This window comes from Chelonoidis abingdonii, chromosome 6, assembly GCF_003597395.2.
Source record: "Chelonoidis abingdonii isolate Lonesome George chromosome 6, CheloAbing_2.0, whole genome shotgun sequence".
Taxonomy (NCBI): domain Eukaryota; kingdom Metazoa; phylum Chordata; order Testudines; family Testudinidae; genus Chelonoidis; species Chelonoidis abingdonii.
This window is the reverse complement of record NC_133774.1, coordinates 91,707,757-91,722,297: the sequence shown is the minus strand read 5'-3', so window position 1 is coordinate 91,722,297 and position 14,541 is coordinate 91,707,757. Positions and strand designations below refer to the sequence as shown.

The window sequence follows — 14,541 nt, the reverse complement described above, 5'->3', positions numbered from 1 at the left end:
TTTTGGCAGCAAGTTAGGGTTTCCCACCTCTCTCTCACCCTCATGTCAACTGCTAAGAACTATCAGCACCTTCCTATTCGTGTTTTGTTTTGGCGGGATGGTAGTGAACCTACAGTAGCTTTGCTAACAGTTCCTCTTCTTAACTCATCGGCTTGCTGCTGACACCAAGCCGGGGTGTGGAACAAATTGCATAGTGCACGCTAAAACCAAGCCAACTCACACCGCGGTTCTGGACACCTCCCTCGGTCCAGCTCTCTCCATCTCCTTAGTCCCCGTACAGAACAGTGGCCAATAAACTGGTATCGTCACCATGGAAATGACTGTAACTCTTGGTGTGTGAGGACAGTGTCCAGGCAGGTGCTGGCGCGAGGGTGTGCAGAGAACTACTGCGGGAGGTGGGGAGGGAGGGGCCGTGTCTGGATACACGACCGCGGAGATGGAGAAGGGGAGTGTCCCCCTAAATGATCCCAGGGGCACGTCTGGGACCGGGGATCCCCCCACGCGTCCCGAGCGCCGCGCGCGCGCGCGAGCCCTGAAGCAAATGGGGACTCGGTGGCTACAGCAGCAGCAGCAAAATGGAGGCCAGCGCGGTCCAGGCTGCCAGGGCGGGCGCTCGGCCGGCGCGATCGGCAGGCGCTGAGAAGCCTGGCTGGGGGCCCGGCTCGTCCGGCCCCCTCTGGCTGGGCTCGTCCTCGTACTCGTCATCGTAGTAATCCTCCGGGCCCCCGTCCGAGCCACCGCTGCTGCCGGCGCCGTTGCCGCCCGCCTCGGCGCCGAAGCAGAGGCGGGCCATGTTCTCCTTCATTGTCTCGCAGATGGGCCGCTCCAGCCCGTCGCAGACGCAGTCGTTGAGCAGACCGGCCTTGGGCACGGCCAGCATGTCCTCGATCACGGCCCGGCACTCCTCGGTGCAGCGCAGCCCGTTGAAGAGCTTCCCGCAGGACACCATGTAGCGGCCGAGCGCCGCGCTGCAGCGGCTGTCCCAGTCGCAGCGCCGCCGGGCCTCGGTGCAGCCCATCACCCCGCCGCCTCCGCCGCCCGCTGCGCCCCCAGCCCCGCCGCTGGTGCGGGGCAGGCAGGGCTCGATGGCGCGCTTGGTGGCCCAGCAGGTCTCATCCTGCGCGCAGTCGCAGTCCTCCAGCGCCGGGCCCCGCCGGGTGTGGTTGAGCTGGATCAGGGCCGCGATGCAGTGGCTCGGGCACCGCCGCCGGGAGGATGCGGCCGCAGCCCCGGCGCTGCCGGCCGGGTGTTGCTGCAGGAGCACCGGGGCGCACGCCTCGGCGTACTGGCTGTACGCGTAGCTGCACTCGGGCTCGCCCTGACACTGCAGCACCGCCTGCCAGCAGATCAGCCTCCGGCCGTGCGCCCGCGGGGGGGACACCGCGCCCAGCACCACCGTCAGCCACAGCCAGGCGCCCGGCATCAGCCACCGGCGGCCGCCGCCGCCTCCTCCATGCTGAGCGGGCGAGCCTACCACCATTGCGGGCGGCGGCGGCTGCAAGAGGGTCGACGAGGGGGGGAGGAGGAGCAGCTGCCCGTGGAAAAGTTTGCAAAACTCCTGCCAGCTGTGTGCATGAGGCTTTCCCTCATCAATCCATTCACATGGCCCGTCCGAGGCTGGAACAGCGGGCTGCAGTACAGCCCCCACCCCAGAGTCCCGGGCTGCGGTTGCCGCAAGAGTTCCCTTAGTTAATCAGTGCAACTGGGGGCTGGGAGGAGAGCGGCTTCTGAGTGCACTCGGGGGCTTACAGGCTGCGCCGGGGGAGCTCATGGTGCTGGCCTGCTTCTCATGCAGATCCCTTTCTTTCCTCTTTTTGCACAAAATAAATGCCCAGCTGCTGCTGCTTCCTCGGGAGCTTTCAACTCTCCGCTCTCAGCATCTCCGCACATGCCAGCCGCACAAACCGCTCCGATCCCATTCACAATCCCTGCTCCGCTCCTTCGCTTATACTGTTGCACTTTCGGGAAGAAGGGGAAAGAAATCCCCCTTTTGGCAAGAAAATAGAGACGGGGGAAAATAGCTGGCTCAGGGTCTCCCTTTTCTTTCTGTCTCTGCGGTTGATGCTGCTTCTGTTGTCAACAAGCTCGCAAGCTGCTCTGCTCTGCGGTGTGAAGCTTTTTTTCTTTGCAAGGCTTTAAATACAAAAGTGGCCTCCGAGCAGCAGCAACGTGCTCTGATGAAGCCTTATTATGCATGCATGGAAAAGCAAACAAACAAAACAATTAGCAATGCTTCTTCCCCTTTTACACATGCCCCCAGCCTGCGCTCTCTCTCGCTAGTCGCTCTCTTTCTCCTTTTCTCCACTTTTCTCCCTTTGCTCGGCCCCCTTTCCCTGCTTTTCGACTTACTATTGGACTAGCCTGTTGTTGAAACTTTTTTTTTCTTTACGATCTACGGGAGAAAGGGGGGGGGCTGGTGGGCAGCTCACAAGCAAAGCTTGAAAGGAAAGGCTTAACGAGATTGACAGCAGCCCCCAAGGAGCCCCTCCTACTGTTAAGGAGGCTCCCACAGTTACAACACAGTTTTTCAAGAAGAAACTTTGCAGCTGTTTGCATCAGGCAAAACTTTGCACCCATCTCTGTTTTCCGGCGGTCACAAAGCAGCGTTTGGTTTATAGAAGTTGCCTGAGGTGTAACATTATGGCATACGTTTTTAAAAGATGCTGTACAATAAATTTCATTATAAATTTTACTGATAGAAGTCAAAACAATTATAGATTTATTATATATCAAATATGCCATTATATACCAATATGCAAACAAAAAGGGCTCTCGCATCATTTGCTGATCTCGTTCTCCCCCTCGCAATGGGAGTAAGAATTCTTCCTGTGGGGAATGTAAGCTCGGTCTCATACGGAATCAAACTTTTTGAGATTTGTGCAATGCTACTGACTTCAATGGGAGTGCATCCATATACTGAGAACAGAAAGTGGTCCATTAATTGGAGTACTTAAGCATGACCACTTGTCATTTCACCGTTTTGCACTTCTATTGCCTGTAAGCAAATTCAAATTATATGTTTGCATGAAGATTTTCTCTGGGAAGTCAATGCACGGAACTACTAGGATTTAGGAAAAAAACAACCTATCCTCTTATATACATTATTTATAACAATAGATTTTGCAAATAGAACACTGAAATATGTTTCCCAATGTCTGAAATGGTTATTTGAATTCTTTATTGGGATCTACTAGCTATTAAAAGTTGCCTGAAATTTATTAACTGAGCTAAAAGACTGGTCGTGGATGCATTAAAATTTTCATTACATTCTTAATTCTTCCTTTGATTAAAAGAAAATATAAGATTAAAATAATAAATATAATATAAAACGTTCAGAACAGCATAAGCTGTACATTGCGGAGTTGGTGATAGTGCATTTGTAGGTTTCTTTTAATTTTAGCGCTACCTTAATTCCAGAGCAACATGGACTTTGACCGCAAGAGGCATCAGTGTCTGCTGCCTGTCAAAAACTGGCGCTTTTTTCATCGGAAAACTATCAGCTCCATCTGTCACAAAAATTAGGACTAAATCTACTTTCCAGAGCCAAAGGGAGCTTGTGTTTATTTCCTACGTGGATTTCTGTCTTTCTGAAATTCTGTGCAAGGGGTAATAGAAGTGTCATGCAATTAGAAATCATATTGATTGTGTTGCAAAATATTCATCATTTGTTCCATTGTGATCAGTTTTACGCTTGGTTTGTGTTTCTCCAGTGCAGCAGTGCTCATTCTATTGCTGCTTTACAAGCAGAATTCATGGTTGCTTGCTTGCTTTTTAAAGTAATGAGAATAAAAAGCTAAAAATTTCCTGTCAACCAAACTTAGGTATCAAATGTAATTGCTGTTCTTTGTATTTGTTTTAAACATCCCTTTAGTGGTGGTGGTGTTCTGGTTAATTCCCTCTGGTGTTTGCCCCTCCGCAGCAGTGAACATACCATACACTGGTCAGGTCTAATCTATGCATTTCTTCACTATTGAACTTCATCCACTCATAGCCTCTGCAAGGCTAGAGGTATTCCTGAATAAAGGTGAGTGGGGCAGATCACATATTGAGCTACTGAGCCAGGGGTTTCTTTACCACTTGTCTGCCAAGGAGGTACATTCACGTCTGCCCCAAATATACTATTGCAGAGGGAGGTATGGGAGTGTGAGAGTTTCAGGCCCACAGCCATGAGCTGAGCCCTGAACTACACTAGAGACTTATGTTGGTATAACTGCCTCTCTCAGGGATGTGGATTTTCCACCCTCCTTTGCAATATAGTTATATCAACCAAACTCCTAGTGCAGACAGCACTATGTCAATGGGAGGTCTTCTCCCACCGACATAGCTACCCCCTCTCAAGGAGCTGGAGTATGTCCACCAAAGGGAGAAGCTCTTCTGTCGGCACGCGTAGGTAGCATCTTTGCTAAGTTCTACAGTGGTGCAACTGCAGCGCTGTAAGTGTAGAGAAGCCTGAGAATCCAGAATTATACAGATTTGCAAACTTTCACGCAAGGGATACAGAAAGCCCTATTCTAGCCCAGGGACTGAAATAATAGACATTACTGTTGAGCTTCCTGACTCCAGGCCTTGGGTTTGTGGGCTGAACTGTGTCCTCCTCACAACCCATGTTTTGATCTGCAAAACTCATTTGCTCCAATTGTATTTCACTTTCTGAATAGGAAGCAGAAAAAGGGTGTGTTTAATTGCTAAATAAATTTATCTTGCAAAGAATGAAAGAAACTGTCTCTAGGATCTGTTAGTAGGTAGAGGAGCTTCCACCACAGTCCCCAGACTCTCTCTTGAGTGGGAGCCGATCATTCTGTTTCTTTCTGAAGCCAGATTAGGGGCACTGGATGTGGCAGAGTCCATTATGTTGGCGATCGTTTTCATTTTAGGTGTTGGGTAAAAAGTTCTTGCAGGGCATGAAACATTAGATTTTTAGTGTAGGATGGGATTTGCAAAAGCACCTAACTGACCTAGGAATGCAAGTCCCATAATAATAACTATAGTAAATGTGGACTTTTATTGAAGTTTATTAACAATATTATCATACAGTAACAGCGTACAAAAATATGTCCACAAAATAGGTGGCCATATCCATTTATACATGCAAAAATAGCATTTGAGCATGCAAAATAGGTAACTATGTGTGCTGATATCTGTTTGTGCGCACAAAATAACATTTGCTCAGGTTTTTATGCCCTCAATTTTAGTAAAGAAAGTAACAAAAACAAAGGTCTAAACAAATGTTTGAGAAGCATACTTTATTTTTTTTTTTTAGGGGCGAATTCTGTACTCAAGTATAACCACTCCTGAAGGATAGCAGCTCCCAGAGTGGTCAGGAATGTGAACATATTGTTCTCCCTTGGAGGAAGGAAATCTTCCTCATGGAGTACAGGGTCTAGGGAGACCACTCTTTGGAATCCCTCTTATGAGTTCAAGTTTTCCTACAGCTGACCTGTTTTTGTCATGTCCAATTTTAGGTTTCTGAAATCAAATAGCTCTAGAAGTAAACAAGAATGCAACTCTTATTCTGCATTCTCATTTTCCAAGCACCCTATATAGACTTTTAATTACCTTTGCTGGCTGTATAAGTTGAAAAATAAAGGCCAAATGGTTTAAAAAATTTGGAAGTCTGCTATGTTTTCTGTGTATTGGCCTTTCCTGGAATGATAGTTTATGCAGTTCTTTACACCAGTTTTCTATATGGGCATCACTGCAAGATCATCTTTGCTGTGAGGAAGGCCAGTATATTATAGCTATGTGTTGACAATAAACACTCACGTGCATATTTTTATTTTCTTTAGTCTTTCTGTCTTTTACTATCTATCCCGGTAGATCTCTTTTCTAACTCTTTTCTCATCCTTACATTTTTGTCACCTTTTCTCAGAGCTATTTTATACGTTGGGTGTGTTCAGATAATAAATAAAAAAATCACACACACAAAGGAGACAACATTATAATTCAGCAGTTCACATTCACATGTAATCGAAAAATACATGTATATCTGGTTAATGCCTCTCAAGTAATTCCTAGGCAAATTTGGATTATATTAGTGGATTATATTGTCTTTTCTGCATTTCAGCAGATTTAAAACTGCCATTGTAAAATAGCTGGGATGAACACTGCAAATAAATTAGCTGACTAAAGTTTACTGTTCTGAAGTCCAATAATGTTAATGAAATCTGTATTTGGCTGCACATGATCATAGAATCACAGAAATGTACAGCTGGAAGGGCCCCAAGAGGTCATCTAGTCCAGTGTTTCTCAACAACCAATCTGCGGACTGACGCTGGTTCCTGAGACCTGACACAGTTTAGGAAGGCAGCAAGCTGGTCCACGGTATCAAAAAGGTTGAGAAACTCTCATCTAGTCCATTCCTCCTTCCCAATCATCCCTGACATGTTTGTCTAACCTCTTAAAAACTTCCAGTGATAGGGATTCCAAAACCTCCCCAGGTAACTTATTCCAGTGCTTAGCTGTCTCTTCATTCTGTGCTGAAAGGAGGCTCAAACATCTTGTGGCAGTGAATTCTGCCTTCCCCAGCACCGAATAATAAAGATCTCTATGGATGTTGGTGCTGTGATGGCAGGGGTTGATGGGGGTGGGGGTTGGGGGAGAAGCGGGAAGTTAGCGGTAGTTTTCAACACTCCAGCGACAGACTGAGGCCCACCCATTTGAGATGCCTAAATCAGATGCCACTTACAGTAGCTTGGGCAGATGTTCATAAATATGGCAATGCATACTCAGCTGGCCTCATTGAATTTGGCTGCCACTCAGTGTGGCATGCATAATCTCTGATTCTTCATCTGAGTGGGATTCGGATAGTCTGCTGAGCTCCACAGACTTAGCTCAATGAGACTCTGATGCCTAGTTTGACCCTGCTGGGCCTCCAGTTACCGAGGATCAGATTATCTGGACTTCTCAGTCTTGGCTCACCCTTAGTGGGTCTCAGGTGCTCTGCTAGGCTCCTGGGGTTTTGCTTCTCTTCAGTGGGGCTCAGATACCTGTGCAAACTCTACTTCTTGCCTTTGGCTTGTTGGCTTCCCAGGTTACATTGGAGGATTGAGTGGCGGGGAAGAGGAGCTGAAATTCTCCCAAGTGCCACCTATTCATGGCAACAAAATGATCCGTTACTCTCAGTAGAATGTGCAGATCCTCATACTATAATCCTGTCTCTTCTTTCCTTTGATCAGCGGAGAAACTGTTAAAAATGCTGACATTTAAACAATCATATTTGTGAATTAACACCTCACTGAGTGAAAGCTCATGCCTCTTAGAGCTGTGGTTTTAGGCTCTGCAGACTCAGTCAGACATCACTGTATTAGTTACACCTGCTTCATATTTTTAAAAGTATCCTTGCAAACAGAGGAGGCCACAGTTATTTGTGTGTGTGTGGTGGTGGTGGGGGGGGGGGGGTGCTCTCGGGCTCCAGCACACACCCCTTGTTACTCCTCAGCAGTACTACCAGGTTTCCTCAGTTGCTCCTAGGGGAATCCTATACAAGGTAGAGGGCTTCTTCAGGATGCACTGAGACTTGAGTTATGCTGGAGTACTGGCCCGGTACACGGCTGTCTCAGGATCAAGGCAGCAAAAGGCCATCTTTCTTCCTGAGGTGTTTTGTGAATTCCTTGGCAGTACTTGAGGAGTTGAGACCATTCATTTTTTCATCCCTGTCATCATGACAAAGAGTGAGCAGGTAAATTTTTTTTGGTGCACAGATCGGTCCATTTTTATGACATTTTTGCAAGGCTTTTTAAATAAAGTTTAAAATATATTACATGCAAATCGTAAATAATGATTTTTTTCTCTTATAAGTGGATCCATCAATTTTTAAAATTGATTGACAATTTCTAAACTGAATAATGTTCCAGTATATGCATTCATCAGTCAATATATGTCAAACTGGTATACTAAGGCACAGCGAAGGGGTGTATATAATCACTAACAAACGTACAAACTGGGATGCATTAATCCTCAGGAAACTGGCTGATTCCCAGTGATATGATTTTTGGGAACTGTCTGTTTCTAAAAGATTTAAGGGTTGGGACTTTTGACTTTATTGTGCCTTTCCTATCTCACAGAAAGTTCCCCTCCCCATCCTCCAAGTGGTGTTCCCAATGCACCCCAACTCCCCTGCTATTGATTTCCAACTCCCCTAGGGATCAGGAGTGAGACCAATTGCATCAGCATCTCAAAGGGCTGGCAGAACACCATTCAGCAGGGGGGGAAGTAGGTGGGCTAGCAGTGCACCATGCAAAAATGGGGGAAAGTAGTGAATCAGCCATTTGGAGGTGATCACATTCTGTTGCTTGAAGTATTGGGGTGATCAAGAAGAAAACTGAGCAGATCTTATCTTGAGAGGGAACAGAAAGGATCAGGAGAGTGGGGAGTGGTACTGTTTGGTTTGGAGGAGTTGGAAGCGGGAGGTGATTGTTATTAAGTTTCTCATTGGAGAATGTTAAGAATAAGATTCCTGAAAATGCGGTGATGTAAGGGTTAACTGTGTACAAAACATGTCTTAAAAGCTGCTTCATATTAAGGATCTCTTAGATTTTCCTTCTTAATTTACAATATTTACTTAAAAATTAATTGGCATCCTCATAAAATTGGAGATTGTTATTTATATATGAAATAGTAAGTATTTTTGAGGGTATTTGCCCAATGCATCCAGTACAGTAAACATGGAAATATTGCACATCGCTACTTGGACCTCTGCTTTATTGAACTCTCTTCCAATCTAAACCACTAACTAGACCGCACATGTTGTTAAAAAAAAGTTTAAAAAGAGAGTAGGAATTAAAGCCCTTTTTTGGTGTTGACAAGAGTGAAAATAACTGTTAAAGAAGTACATTTCTGATCACCTGTTAAGCCACTTACAAAAAAGATGTTACAAAACTATATATTACAAAGATTAATTTAAGCCATACCCATTGTCTATATGTAAAAACAATTTCAAACATCACAGTATTAGTGGAGTTATTTGTTGGACATGTCAATATATACACACACAAAAACAGCTGGCTGGTTTTTAGGCTGTTCTGATTAGCAGATTATCTAAAAATTTACAGGAGCAAACTCCCTAAAACGGCTACTAAATTTTATGTTTAATTTTCTGTATGTGCCTGTTTAAAGCCAGTATAATAGAAGTTGGGAGAAATGGGAAAGTCTTGAATTTCACAACCTGATGAGTCCTGTGAAGCAAGGATCTTTGTAGATAAAGCAAAAAATTCCCTTTTGTAGAATCACTGAATCCAGGACAAAAATAGAAGTTGCAGTTTCATTTCTATGGCTTCAGTCAACACTAAGTCTACCACAATAACTGCTTCAACATATTTATGGCCTCAACTATATTCTGGGGAGGGTTCTTAACTAATGTGGTCTCCCATTGCTCTGTTCCCTGAAAAATCAACTTTTAGAATACTAATTCAAGATAGCTATAATGAAAGGTTCCACCCAGAAGCATATCCAAAGTCTATTGAGCTTGGTATCCTTGCTTCATCACATAACAGTAAACACACAAAAGTTGTACTAGTTTGGCTTTTAAACTAATGTAAACCCAATCACAGGCCTTGTGTTCTCCTGAGGCACATACTCCTTTCCATCTTTCCCAAAGGGGCAGGATATGCAAAACTAAGCTAGCTGGATGCAACGGAGAATGTATGCTACACTACATGCTGGAACAAGGTGATTAGCAGCAGCTGCATTTCTGCATTTTCCAGAACTCCAAGAGAGAGGTGCTTGCTACAGACACAATGCCATTGAGGTGGTGTAGCTCCATCCAGGGCTGTGCTTTAATGGCATAACCAAAAAATCAGAGATGGAGAAGACCAGTTTGGTCACCTCCTCCATTCCCAGTACAGAATTATTCCTTGCAATATGTTTTCTAGTGCTTTGTCCAGCCTATTTTTAATGTTCTATATGAAAAGAGGTGGGATTTCATTCCACCACTTCCCTAGGGAAGACCATTCTATAGTCCACTGGATCTCACTGTTAGGAAGCATTGCTGATAGCCCAGATTTTAACTATATTAATTTTGCCTCTTTATCCCCACATATATGTCATTGTTTCACCTTAAATAATTCCTTAGCAATGCCAGTGCCTGTGGTATTCTGCTAGACACACACATACTCTTCAGTGTTAGATCATACAACAGTGTTCAAGACCAAGCAGATTGTGATGGGGTTCCTGGGATACAACCTGAAAATGTGAAACTGTTGTGCCCTGCCGCAGAGGGTAATCCTATTGGCTCCAGCTGTTAGGCCACATGGCCCTTCCCAGAAGGGTAGCCCTAGCGACTTGGACTCTCATCAAAGGGTCCCATGAAAGAATGGCAAAAAGGGTGTTCAGTTCTGTTTCAATAAGTGCCCTCATAGTCCCTTGAGTTGTGTGTGTGTGCAGCTCCCTGTTAAGTCAATGAGGGTAGGGTGTGCACAGTTGATGGACTAGCTGGGACCGAGTACTATTGCCTTCACACACTATAAAAGCAGCAACATTTTTACCACCTCTGTTTTATAGTGTCCCTACCAATACCACAACTTGATAATATGGCTTTGTCTTGGTAGTTCTGCCAGTGCAGATGTGACAGGGCAAGATTTCCTTAGCCACTGTTCTGGCAAATATAATCGATGTTCCACCTATATTTCTAGACCGACGTATGGGGCTCCTTATGCATTTTTTGGCTACCATCATGTACTCCACACTGGTGTTCAGTCTAAGACAAGTTTCCTAGCCATTTATATACAAGGCACAACATAGACAAGAAATGCAGCAAAGCTTAATATTATATGTGAAAAAAAAATTATGAGTTACATGATGCCCTTTTGCATAAGAATCCCTGATTTAGCTAGGAAAGGTAGACAACTCCCTAGCGGCTACACATCTAAGGAGGTTCAAGTCTGCCTTGCTTATTAGAGCAAAGGTCTGCTATAAGCTATGCTCAAGAAATTTTTTCGTATGGAGAGGAAAACTTTATGGAATGTGAGATTTTGCAACACTCTCAAGCTGTTTCTTTTTGGGTTTGTAAACTAGTTCATTTTGAGAACTTTTTTCCACCTACAGACTTAACAAACTTTTTTACAATAGCATTTTTTTTTCTATATAAATAGACAGAGGCTCAAAAAGTTAAACTAGCACAAATGAGTGGCCTGGAAACAGGCTGTGTGTATACACACATGCTATAGTCATTTTTCATTAACATTTCTTCTTTATTCCACCTCTGTTCCCTTTATCCCAGTCTCTACATTTATCACTCTGTCTACTCTCTATTCCACTCCCCACCCCATTTATGTTCTCTGTCACCTTCTTGCTCTCTCTCATTTTTTTTTTTTTTTGGTAGGTCCTTCCAAAACTTGAGAGAGACTTTTTTTTCACAGTATTTATTTCCATAAGTCATAAATTAGCTTTGATTCTCGTGTGACCCCTTTTATTTGCTTTTCAAGGATGTTCATTGGATTGAAATTTTGTTCACAGAGATGTTTGCAGAAAGAAAAGTATTGCAAATCCCTGTGACGGGTTAGACCCCCTGGGATGTCATCTGGTGTGCTGGGACGTCGCTGAGCCAGACTATTCTGCCAGCCTCGGTCCCCTTTTACCTGGTCTTGCTGGGCTAAGCTCCCCAGCGTTTTCCAGCCAAGCGCACAGGCAGGGCCACACCCAGCTTCACAGAGAGACAGAAATCCACCCTGGAAAGACTCAGCTTAAGGGACTTGCTCCAGCACTCAGATGTTCACCTCCCTCAGAGTGCAGACCCAAAGATATATTATGAAATTCACCCCCTCCCTCAATGTGGAGAGAGGTGTGCACACTTACACCCTCTCCCCCCTCATTAGAAATGATAGAAACTGGGTTTAATAATAAACAAAACATGCAAACTAGGCTAATTTCACTAAAGAAATTGGTTACAAATAGTATTACTGGAAGCTTCACTTTCACTCATTTTGCTGCTTTTCCTGTCCTACTTCCCTTACTCAAAATAAGCAAACAGAAAATAACAAACCAGTAACCACTTTGTCTCTCTCTAGCCCACCACACTTAAAACTCACTTAAAATCACTACCAGTGTTTCAGGGCAATAAACTGTGCACACTATCCTGCTCGACTATGCCAATGTGATGGGTCGGACACCCTCGGGTGTCATCTGGTGTGCTAAGATGCCGCTGAGTCATTCTATTCTGCCAGCCTGGGCCCCTTGTACTTGGTCTTGCCGGGCTAGGCTCCCCAGCCTTTTCCATCCAAGCACACAGGCCACCCAGCTGCAGAGAGAGACAGAGATCTGCTCTGGGAAGACTCAGCTTATGGGACTTTTTCCAGCACTCAGATCTCCACCTTCCTCAGAGTGCAGACCCAAAGATATATTATGAAATTCCCCCCCTCCTTCAATGTGGAGAGAGGTGTGCACACTTCTCCCCTCCCACCCCCATTTAGAAATTACAGAAATTGGGTTTAATAATACACAAAACAAATTTTATTAACTGTAAAAGGCAGATCTTAAGTGGTAAAAGACGTAACAAACAGAACAAAGCAGATTACTAAGCAAATGAAATCAAACACGCAAACTAAGCTAGTTTCACTAAAGAAATTGGACACAAATAGTATTTCTCACCCTAGATATTGTTGCAGACAGTTTGCAAAGCTTCTGTGGTTCAGAGTTCCAAGTTATATTCCTTTTCAGACTAGACCTCTATCTCAGTCTTGACTTCCCCCTTGCCTTTCCTTTTGCTGTCTTTCTTCTTGGGCAGACAGGCCATGGAAATGAGGAGTCCTATTTGCCTTCCTCCTCACCCTTAAATGGGATTTACATAAGGCGGGAATCCTTTGTTTCCCAAACTTGACCCCCCCCCTTCCCTTACAGTGAAAAGTTACAAGTCCCAGGTAATGTTTTAGTATCAGGTGACAAGACCACCTGACTCTGTAGGATCACAGCATCCATGAGTCAGTGGCAGTATGGAGCATCTACAGGAAGGCCAAGCTTTTCACAGCGTATTGTCCTCACTGATGGGCCATCTGCCCTGTCTGGCTTTTTCATCATCATACCTGAAGTTTTAGCAGTGAATCATGATATCTCACATGAGCCATCTTGAATAAAGTATATCTCAGTTATGTTATATTCATATGATATGCATATTTTAAAAAGAATATGGAATTACACACCACAATCCCCATACCAGTATGTGAATATTTGCATGAATATTTGTACCAGCACTGTTCAAAGCAGCCATCTTGAAAGTTGTTTGTGAATTTGGGAGTCATCCAAAGAGGGAGCAGAAACAGCACTATGTGAATAATTGCAGCATAAATAGCAAATTACAGTTAGTAAAGTTGAGAAACCCTGATGTAGGGAACATATGGCAAGATATTGGTAGGTAAAAGAAGCCAGGAGGAAGATGGGAAAGCAAAGAAATGGAGGAAGAGTGTTGAGGATGCTGGGTGGAGTAATTGCTCTTTTATCTCGTCTCCTTCTATCTCGCTTGTTTAGTAGTAAAACTAGTAGTAAAAGATAATTTAAACTATTTCATAGTTTATCTAGAGTTAAAAAACCTTCTGTCTTTTGAATGTTCTAATTATGGAGATAAGCAAAATAAGAAGATGTGTCTTGCAGATATCAAAATATTTTTTTCTAATATTGATGTTGAATGCTGAAAACTCTTATTGTTTTCATACAAGCATAATTTTTGAATCCAGCATTGTCCAAGGAGTGTTCAAATCCACAGGATATTTGTGAGAGTGAGAGAATGCATTTGGAGCTCTGTATGAACCCTAAAATATTCATATATTCAGGCAACTCCTTACTTGCTACATCTCTGAATAGGCTCAAGAAGAGTACAAGTTATTCCTTCTGAAGCCAATAGTTATTTATGGTCACCAAAAGTGCAAATCACTCATGTGCAGAGAGGCAGCCTGCATCTGTTTAAACTGGTCTTTAGTAGTGCATAGGCCTTGTGGAATAGGTATGCACTGCAGCTGGGAGGTTTGATTCCCAGCGTGGGTAGAAAGTCTTGTGCTAGCTCTACTCAAGCCACTGCGCTAAAAATAGCAGCAAGGATGTTGCAGCATGGTGGTGGCTCAGGGTAGCCACCCAAGTCTGAGATCGCCCATCCCCCTAGGTCTGAACTTCGGAGACTAGCCTGAGTCTCTGCCCATGCAACAACCACACTGATACTTTAAGAGAACTGGCTGGAGCAGAGCTAGCACAAGTCTACCTACCCACACTTAGAATCAAACCTCCCAGCTGTAGTGCCACAAGGCCTATGCCCTACTGAAGTCCAATTTAATCACCCCAATTTGGGCTTCAGTGAACGTGACATGATTCATGGCCTTTATGATGGGTCAATGCACTGGGGTGAATAGTCACTCAAGGGTAGATCTTGGTTCATGACCAAAGCTTGTGCATGGAACCTACAGAGGGACACTGAGAAAGCAGATTCTTCGTCCCTAACTTGGGGCAGCAGCGTGAAAGCCTCAGTACAGCTGTTCTGTGCCTGCTGAAACCTATGTGTTATGTGAGTTATGGCCAGTGGATCCCCACAGTTGTAGAGCCATTGCTCATGCCACTGCAACTTCC

General features: G+C 44.5%; 1 protein-coding gene across 1 annotated transcript; it reads right to left on the bottom strand.

The window, feature by feature from the left end:
* Nucleotides 1-353: 353 nt before the first annotated feature.
* Nucleotides 354-3,448, bottom strand: GAS1 (growth arrest specific 1). Its single transcript, XM_032802929.2, has one exon. It carries the CDS (start codon nt 1,478-1,480, stop codon nt 557-559), a length of 924 nt encoding a protein of 307 aa, XP_032658820.2. The 5' UTR covers nt 1,481-3,448; the 3' UTR covers nt 354-556.
* Between the last annotated feature and the right edge of the window lie 11,093 nt (nt 3,449-14,541).

Excerpts from the sequence above, each read along its gene's own strand:
- GAS1 (XM_032802929.2), bottom strand. The coding sequence starts at position 1,480 with ATGGTGGTAGGCTCGCCCGCTCAGCATGGAGGAGGCGGCGGCGGCCGC.